Source organism: Pseudopodoces humilis, chromosome 5 (genome assembly GCF_049639895.1).
Source record: "Pseudopodoces humilis isolate 2021_Gansu_Grassland_sample_001 chromosome 5, ASM4963989v1, whole genome shotgun sequence".
NCBI lineage: Eukaryota > Metazoa > Chordata > Aves > Passeriformes > Paridae > Pseudopodoces > Pseudopodoces humilis.
This window is the reverse complement of record NC_142204.1, coordinates 15,174,981-15,184,852: the sequence shown is the minus strand read 5'-3', so window position 1 is coordinate 15,184,852 and position 9,872 is coordinate 15,174,981. Positions and strand designations below refer to the sequence as shown.

Genomic DNA, 9,872 nt, shown 5'->3' with positions numbered 1-9,872 from the left:
GGTCTCCGGGCCGGACGGCTCCGGACAGAGCAGGGCAGAACAGGAGAGGAGAGGACGCGCCAGGCCAGGCCGCTCCAGCGCCGCCGCCGCGCTCGGTACATAACTGAGGGGGGGGGGGGGGGGGGGGGGGGGGGCCGGCGCGCGCCGCGTCCCGCGCCCGCCTCCTCCCGTGTCCTCGCGGCACCCCCGCCCCGCCCCCTCCCCGCGTGAGTCCGCGGGGGGCGGGGCCCAGCGCGTGCCTCCCCGCTGCCCGCCTCCCAGGAGGGGCGGCACGTGCGCGCCCCGCCCCACCCCGCGCGCTCAACGGGGAAAATCGCTCTTTCCCCTCCCGGCCCGCCCGCGCACGCTCAGTCCCCGCCGCTTCGGGCGGTGCGGGGCGGGGCGCGGGCTGTTCCGCGGGGCGCAGGCGCGGCGGGGACGGTCGCCGGGCGGGGCGGGCGGGGCGGTGCTTTCCCCCACCCCCCTCCCATCGCCGTCCCCATCCTCCTCCTCCTCCCGCCTCCACGGGGGCCGGGTGACGCACGTGCGCGCGCCCCCGCGCGCTGTTGTCCGCTCGCTCCCGTGCCGCCCGCCCCGTGCGCGTGCCAGCCGGCGGCGGGGGGCGCGCGCGGCGTGCGGGGCCCGCGCGCGCGCTGTTGTTATTGGCGGCGCCGCCGCGGCCGCGGCGGAGGGAGCCGGGCGGGGGGGGGGAACGGGACGGGACGGGGAGGAGCGGAGCGGGGCGGGCGGCTCAGTCAGGGAGTTCTTTAAAGATGGCCGGAGCGGCGGCCGCCGCCGCGACCCCCGTGTACTGCGTGTGCCGCGAACCCTACGACGTGAGCCGCTTCATGATCGAGTGCGACATCTGCAAGGACTGGTTCCACGGCAGGTAAGGCGCCGGGAGGCGCGCCGGGGCCGGGCGGCGCGGCGGGGCAGCCGCCAGGCGGCACCGGGCACAGGCGGTGGCAGTCGCCTTACCCCCTCCCCCCGGGGGGGACAATGGCTGCGCGGCGGCAGCACGGGGGGAACGGCGGGCGCTCGCCCGGCCCAGCTCTCCCCCCACCTCCCGCCGCGGGGACAGTGCCGGCGCCGGCGGCCGTCCCCGGGCACATGGGTCCGCGGCTGTGAGGGGGCGGTCGGGCCGGGCCAGGCGGGGGGGGGGCTGGTTACGAAAGATCAACAGATGCGGGGCTGGCAGGGCCGGGGCCACCCCGAAGTTGTGCCGACTGTGCAGAGGCGTCGCGTGTCCCCCGCGCCCCCGGGGGGGTCTCTCCCGGGACAGGGCGGTCTCCCGGCGGAGAAGTGCGGGCGCCGGGGCTGTCCCCGGCCGGCTGCGAGCTCCGGGCTGCCCGTGCGTTTTGTTCGGGGGCCGGCGGAGGAGGAGAAAGAGGGTCGCCCCGCGCCTCTCGCCGCTTTGACGTTTCCAGCCTGGTCCCGAGCGGCCGCCGCCGCCGCGCGTGTGTTTTGCGAGCAGAGCGTGTGAATAATAAAAGGCCCGTCGGCCGCCGCTGCGAGCGGGAGGAAGCGGCGGCGGCGGTGGGGATTCACGGGCAGTTAAACAAAGGAGCAAGTTGGGGGCCCGCGGCGGTGGCGGCGGCGGCTCGGCCGGGCCGGGGTTGCGGGGCCGCTCGGTGCCGCCCCCGCCGTGCGGGGAGCGCCGGGGAGCGCGCGGCGCCCGTGATTGACAGCCCGGCGTTTAAATACCCCGAGCGGCAACAACAACAGCGCCGGCCGCCCGCGCCGCGCCCCCTGCCGGCCAGGGCCCGCACCGCCCGCCCCCGACCCTGCCCGCCGGGCTCGGCGCTCGCAGCGCCCCGGCGGGGGCCGTGTGCGGGGTCCTAGTTGTTCGGGTTTGTTTTTCCCTTATTTATTTTCCTATTTCTTCCCCTCAAGCGGCAAAAGACAAACGCCGACAAAAAGTAGGTTGCGTGTCTAGGTGTTACTTAACAGTAATTGTTACACACGGGTGTTTTCTTGCCACGTTTTAGGACGAAGGGAAGGCTCGCAGCATTTCGGATGTTTACTTGCGTGTACGTCGAGGTGATTTGTTCTTTGTACATGGACTTCTCCCTGCTCGAACTGCAGTATAATAGGAAGTGCGAAATGGGCTTTGTAAACCATAAAAACCGGCAAAGCAGGATTGTTATACCTTAAAAACAACCTCTCATTAATATTTTTAACTAGACTGCCAGTACTGTTGTAGATACCAAGACACACAACAGCTCTTTTGGCTTACAGCAGCTTAATACAAGTTTGTCTGAACTCGGTCACTGCCTGCAGTAAAGGTGCAGGCGTTGCCTGAAGTGTTTGTGTAGTTACAGGTTCTTTTCTAAGTCTTTTTCTGATTTTGTATAGTTGCTGTTTCAGAATGTCCTGGCAATTGCTCAGGCTCCATCCAGGCTTAACTTAAATGCCAGCCTTGTGTGTCAGTATTGCTGGTGTATGGGTGAACTAAATTTCTAAAATTGTTATGAGGAGGAAAGCATTGCCTAATCCAGAGGTGGGACAGACCACTTGGTAGCTTTCTTGGATCTCGATCTGCAAAAAGCTCCACACTGGTTCCTGTGATTGAGCTCTCCCATGTAGTGGGTAGAAAAAGCGTAGCACTGAATTGCCTTGACAGTCTGAAACCCTAAGAGTGGAAAATAAGCAAGCAAGAGATAGCAACAGCCATGCTGCTGTGGGATTTAGTTGCATGCTCACGCAGTCTCATGACTAAGGGGCAGGTTTTTGGGAGACGAGTTGCCCCCTGCCAGCTGTGGTCTGCCCTGGGAGTGCCTTTCCCCTTGCTTTAAGAGTGTCTGAAGACTGTTGTGTAGCTTGTGAAAGAAAACACTCTCAAATATTTAAGTTTTTGGTAAACTTCTTAGTTTCATGTTTTCTTGATTTTCTTTTTTCTTTTTTTTCTTTCCCTGGCCTGTGGAATGAGACTGATGTGTGTTCTATCTTAAGAAACATGTAAACCCAGGCTGCGGTGTGCTAGCATGATACCAAGTGTGTATTACTGGATCACGGACTCTTCGCTGCCTTCTGTGTATGGTCAAGAGAGCTCCTGAACAGTACAGTGGAGGCCATACAAAGTCTGTTCTGACAGATTGTTACTTAGTCCCTTTAAATTTTTATGTGATTTTTTTTTTTTCCTGTGTGTTCTTGCACTCTGTTTTCAAATGATTTGTACTTTAGTTTGCTGTATCAATATATTAGTATTATGAAATAAGCATTTTATTGCTTTTGGCAAATATTTGTGTTAAAGCAAATGTTCTGTTGTGCCTGGCAAGGCTGCGAACCTGCATTGTGGGTTTCAGTTACTCTCTGAGTCGGCCTAACATCCAGTCACAGTCTGGTGTAATTACCCCTTCTGAACAAAAGAGCGTAACGCGGGTGCCTGTGTGCTGTTTGAGGCTTCGTCGCCTTCCTGAATGGCTTGTAAGTGTGCAGAGACTACAGAGCTTTAGATGTGACAAACTGTCAGAGCTTTCAGAGGGGAAAATCCGTTTATATTTTAGACAATTTTTTGTGTTTTCCCCATCTTTTTTATCTGCTTTAAAAGAAAATGTCACATTAAGCTGATTACCCCTTTCTGACTTGTCTAGAATATACTCCAGCTAGGATGTAGCATAAGAAGTCCTTTATGCTTCTCTGTGTGGTCAACTTTTTCTTGGATGTGTTCTGTAGCTCTTGAAACCTCTTTAATTTCTTGGTTTCATCTTCAAATTATATGTATCATTCTGTGATACTTCTTGTGCTATCTCTGCCTGCCTTTGTTTTTTGATGCATTGTTTCAGTTAGGTTAGGTTAACAACATGCTGTCATTTTTTCTTGTTTGTGTTTTTTGCTGTGATGTATTCTGTGCATAAGTTACATATCTTTTTTTAAACTGATTTTACAGTCAGCTCTGTTCTTGAAATATGTTTGTGATGTTTTCAGAAGTCCTGTTGAAATTTTTGTCCTTTTTTCTGTCCATGATACATGTACTCAACTAGATTTATATGCATTGTATAGGTGTGACTTATTTCTGTAGACTAGATCTCAGGTCAGAACAAACTGAAGTTTAGGCATATAATTCAGTTTTTTTCTGCACAGTGTAATGTTGTCTGTGATATTTCAGGAGTAAAATACTGTAGAATTTGCCTTTTTCAGAGGTTGGCTTTGTAAAGCTGCACTGGTCCTGTACTAGTTGTAAAGGAGTTTGGAGAAGTCAGTCAGGTAAACTATGAATATATCCCTGTGAAGCCTTCTGTGTTGCACTTTTCCAGGGATGTTTTGTTTCTCAACAAACATACAGTGAACTTAAAACGTCTCAATGATGAATAGGTTAAGAAATTATCAAATGTGTGCATGTCAATTACAGATCTTTGCCTTTTGAAATGCCTGCAACCTTTCTAATGTTCTTTATATTACAAAAATATGTTTGTTTTTTTTAGTTAAACAAAGGAAATGTTTTGCTCTTCAAAGTCAAAGTTTATGGGGCATAAGAAGGAGAAAGCATCCTTTTTTTTTTTTTATTCAAAATTAGCAGTTTACCTGAAAATTTCATAATGGTGTCAACTTTGTTGTCTTCCCCCTCAAGAAGAAAATTTTTTATATTTACAGAAATAAATATTTCATTTGAGCAGCTTAGAGGGCAGTCAGGGAAATACAGCACTAATCTGTATGTAGTGTATGTATGTACATGCTTCTGTTGCAAAGCAAAGCTAAATTGATTAAATTTATATGGAATTGTTTTTAAATAGTTAGCTCTTGCTGTCAGGATTAGTTCTGTATTTTGTATAGTCTTAAAAGAATTAACTTTGCCCTTTCCTAGAGCAGTTCATTGGTGGTATTTTGCCATTAGGTGTTTGGTGTTTTTTACAGCTTTGTCGTTCTAAGAAAACGTTTAATAACATCATTTGAAAAGAAAGGTGATTCAGGTACCGTTTGAAGATTATCATTTAAACTGCAGATGCCTTGAGGCCTTTTTTCCTCACATGGAGGAAAGATTCAGTGCCAAAGTCACATCTGAGCGAAGTTCATGTAGAATGTATTTTTTCTGATATTGTATAGATTTGAACATGTCATTGTTTGGTCTCTGAAGAAACACAAAACTTCTCATCCACTCCTTAATATGATCTTGATGTAAAATCAAGGTTTCCCTCTTAGAGCCATTAGGTTACATGGTACAGGTCTGTCTGAATGCACTGATTTGTCCTCTGAAGGCAGGCTTTCTCCTTAAGAAAAGAAGGAAATGCATGTGCTATACTGACTACTTTTCCTGAATTGGTTCTTTGTTTTGGAGCTTTATACATGAGGTTCTGCACGATGGGCTTTGCCAACTCTGCTGCTGAAAGAGGCTGTCCTGCTCCTGGCTGCATGCTACTATAATTCCTCTTTTGCTGGTTCAGTGCTTGCCTGATTGGTAAATCAACTCTGCTCAGAAAACTGACAGAACCCATTCTCTTGCTGGGTTAGCTTTTTGTTGTGCTACTGAGCCGAGTGGGCTTGTCAAAGGCTAGGATGAGTCCCAGAGTTTTGCAAAACACTTGAAGGAATGTGTTGTTGGAGATGATACTGGTGGGAAAAGACAGAAGAGTCACTCATTTTTCTTCCTCACTGCCCACTTTGGGATTGATAGTTTATCCCGTTTTGTAGAGCCCTGTTTTTGTGTCTCAGTCACCATGTGTGATTCTGCCCAGACCCAGTTACTCATCTAGTCCAAGGTCCAAGGGAATCAAGGCATTGCCAGTGCAGCTGCAGGAGCACAACCCCACAACATCATCTGTTTGCAGGCGTAGGGGAAGCTCTTTTATCTGTCTGGGAGTTGGAGGGCAAGGCATGGTGATGCTCATGTCAGAGAATGTGGAGATTGCAGAGTCTGTTACAAATGTTTTCTGGTGCTGACCTTCTCTTTACAGAAAATTAAGACCTTGTAGTTAGAAACATTCAGGGACCTGAACTGAATCAACAGAGCTTTGGTCTGGCACCAGAGAACTTTCAAGCTGACTTTCTGGCTCTTGTGATGTATAAGCCTTAAATCCTTCATGTGGCAATTTGGTGGAACTTAGGGAAGTGTTTTAGACCTCAAGGGAAAGCTGATGTGTTTAATTTTACTTTCCCTTGGCTTAGCCATGTTTCCTCAGAAGTAAGATGGAAGTCTCAACTTCAGTTCAATGAGCTGTGTACCCTCTGCCAAAGTATTAAGTAACTTGAAGTGACCTCAAGCTCTTCTAACAATACAAAAGCTGAAACAGTTTTGGTTAGACTGAAAAGAAACTAGTTACAATAAGGATGCTAGACAAGCACTTGTGTGACTGGGTGTCTGTTTCCAATCCTTTTATATTCTTCATTTGGACAAAACCATTTTTTTCCTCTTGGTTCCCATCTCTGAAGTGGGAAGTCTTATTAATATATATTAAGGTTGGGTGTGTTCTACCATAATAAACACTGAAGAGTTGCAAATATTCAAATTGCTTCAATTTTTTGAAACTGTGTAATAACATGTAGAATAGTGTGCAAGTTTTTCTCTTTATAGTTAACTTGAAGAACTGGCTTTATTGGAAGTAGGTGTACTTTGAAAGTTAATACTCCTTTTCTTGAGATTGTAATTTTGTAATTTTTTTCATTTGTTCTGGAATAAAACATAATAGATGTTTTAGCTTATGCCTTCTGATAAAGTAACTAGGACAAGAAGAAAACATATTGTCCAATAAAAATCTGTAAGAGAACTGAATAGTACACAATTAAACTTTTTAAATTAGAGTCCAACAAGATTCTAGTGAGTTTCTAAACAGTTATTAAATGGTAATAGCTCTAATTTCTAAAGCAAAATTAATTATTACTTTTTCAGGGTTATTTAAAAGATAGAGGTTTAGATAGGTAATTTAAACACTACCTCTAATTTTATGTAATATTATAGTTGACCTATATTTTTGGTATAATTGCTTTTGTTTTGGCCGTTCTTGACTGTGCAAATGAAGGCACTGTAAGTATTTGTGTAATTTTACAGTGAATTTTTTTATTGGCTAGTTAATTTATGATGATTTTATATTCCAGAATGTCATTTGTTGGTGCTCCTGAAGCACTTCAATATCTTCCTTTCCCTTTGTTATGTTTAATACATAAATTATTTGAGGAATTAAAATGTTTTCAGAAGGCTCTGTTTTGTGACTTCTGTATCTAAAAACTGGAGAGGTGAGAAAAGTCTGGTTGGGGGATTGCTGCTTGGTATACCTAATTTCTGTATATACCTACTAGGTGCTACAGTGCAGAACGTGAAATATATTCTTTTTATTTTAAACTTATCTTTTTCTGTTGATAATGATGAGTTCTCTTAGAGCAACACGTTGGCAGTAAAATGGTTTAAGCCTTATGGTGAAGTATCGCTCTGTTAACTGCCAGTGGGCAAAATCACATTAATTTTGTTTTCATTCTTCATTTGTGGTTTCTAGCTTTTCTTTTTGGGGAGAGTTTTCATATTCATTAGCAGATTTTTTTTATGATCAGTGCAGTTTCTATGCACTTTCTGCATCTTTTGAAAGATCACGCAGTAATACAGTGTCTCCATTCTGTTCACATGACAGTTTGTACAAGTTGAACTTATACTCTTCATGTAACTATTTGTACTTTCCCTACATTACTGTGGAATAAAATACCATTAGCGTCTCAAAACAACTCTGAGTAATCAGTAAAGATTTCTGTAGGTACAGTGCATATAAATGCTCCAATTTTACCTTTGTCTCATTGCTCAAGTATGAAAATTCAATTAACAGCATTGCTATTGCTTTATTATCAACATATGAGAAGTATTTTAGTGAAATATATAGCTTTTAAAAAAGCTAAGCTATTTTTCGTTTTGTCAGTCCTTTCTAATGTATTATATCATTAGCTCATGAATACATAGAACTAAAAATCTATGGAGTATGAATCGTCTTGAGATGTTTGCTGTGTGGTGGTAATATGGATTTATGTGGCTGGTAACCCTCCTCAGGTCAATTCTGCTTTTGAATGGAATTAATATTTAATACTGTTTTCTCCATTACTTCAACATTAACTAAAGTAGACTTCAAAACTGGTGTTTCTTTTTGAAAATACTGAGTTCATTGTTGCTCAAGCTGGCATAAATACTGATGTTCGCCACAAAAGCAAGAAAGGTTGTTTTTTTTTTTTTAAACCTTCCCACATTACTCTGTCTTAAAAACCAGTTGGAGTATGTATGATTGGTCTAGATTTTTAATATATTGTGGTCTGAAATCTATTTATTTTCATCTGAAACTGTCATCTGACATGGCAGCTAGGCTGGAAAATTAATTTCATAAATTTAATTGTGTTTGTTCCATTTACATGAATACTTTATTCACTTAAAGGCTCTTAAAGCACTTCTCATGAAAACAAGTGCAAGGAAAGGTGACTCTCTGAGAAATGGAATCTTTGATATTGAACATATGTGATTACTCTGATCTGTCATTCTTGCCACTTACTAGGCAGTATTTTCTAAAGAGAGTGACATTTTTCTTTTGGAATATTGATGTTTGCCAATAAACAAAGTCCAAATCAGATAAATGAAGAGCAGCCAAAGAAATTGCTGTGTCTTATTACCCAATAGTACTTGTAAAACCTCTGGTTGTCTTGCTCAACATACAGATTTTTAATTTTGTTTCAATGACAAGAATATTTGGATCTTTTCACTAAAGGATTACATCATGCTGTTGCCTTGCAAAACCTGGTGTTAAGAACAAACAGAACAAGAGAAATGAGGTGCTGCAAGTTAACACAGAGTTTTCAGAGGTACTGCTGGGCACCTCTCTGAGGTGTGGAGTGCTATACAGAGCAGTCTAGGAACAGTACCAAAAGCAAGGTAGCTGTGCTAATTGGGGCACTGTGCTCAGGAAAATATTAAGTCTCCCCCTCAGCATAGTGTTATCCCTTATTTCACAAAGGTGTGTTGTATTGACATATCACAGCCTCAAGCCCACACTGTCCTAGGTATTTCTCTGTGCTTCTGTTGCTTATGTAACAGAGGACCAAAATCATGTCAAGAAAACTGGTGTGCACACGTAGCCTCTTAAAGCTCAAGCTACCTTCTGACTACGCTGTCTGCCCAGAGGACACATCAGTGTGAGGCAAAGGTGAGCAGCAGCTTGCTGCCTCTGATGCTGTGTGAACAGCTAGGACATCTTGGGGCGTTCCTTTGCATCTCCTAACACTGCAGTAAAATGTGCTGCCCTGATGGAGTGAGTATCACAGAAGTAGTTTAGAATGCTGTTCTTATTCTCGCTAAGAACAAATGGGACAGCTGTAGTATTGAGTGATTGGACTGATATTCTTGCTGAAAAGTGCTTATTTAGCACTTTAGAACTGAGTGAAAGCAGATGCCTTGACTGTACCTTACACTTCCAGCATGGTCAGCTGGCTTGTGCTTGAAGCATCATGAAACTGAATGATCTAGGTATGAACTAGGGTTAGGAGTATCATTTGAGTAGATCAGAAATTGCACATGCAAAGGTGCAGCTCCTAAGGCCTTCTGGAAATGTTACCTCCTGACTTTGATATTTTACCAGTAAGGGCAGATTCCGGTTCCCCTTGAGTTTATGGAATTGATGGCTCAACTAGCATCGCCAGTGAAAATATACTGTGCATTCTATTTCCTGCTCCTTATTTGACTGTGGAAATAAAGTTATTGTCTAATGAAAAAACACAAACCATTCACTTTAGAGAAAAATAAACCTTTTTATTCCTGGTTAATTCTGATACTGAATAGATCTATCATTATAAGAGAGAATAAAATCTAGTATATTAGTGAAAGAAGAATATCACTGGTACCAGTGTTCAGCCTCTCAACGTCAGGTGCTGTTAACTGCGTCCTATGAAGATGCTTCTCATACATGTGGTCTTTTCCTGAAGGTAGTTCCTTACATTAA

General features: G+C 45.1%; 1 protein-coding gene across 1 annotated transcript in view; it reads left to right on the top strand.

The window, feature by feature from the left end:
* Positions 1–725: 725 nt before the first annotated feature.
* Positions 726–9,872, top strand: part of KDM7A (lysine demethylase 7A) — a 63,509-nt gene continuing 54,362 nt past the window's right edge. Inside the window, exon 1 of the mRNA XM_014256872.2 lies at positions 726–868. Within this exon, the coding sequence (XP_014112347.2) occupies positions 753–868 (116 nt within the window). The 5' untranslated portion in view covers positions 726–752. The remainder of the gene's footprint in view (positions 869–9,872) is intronic.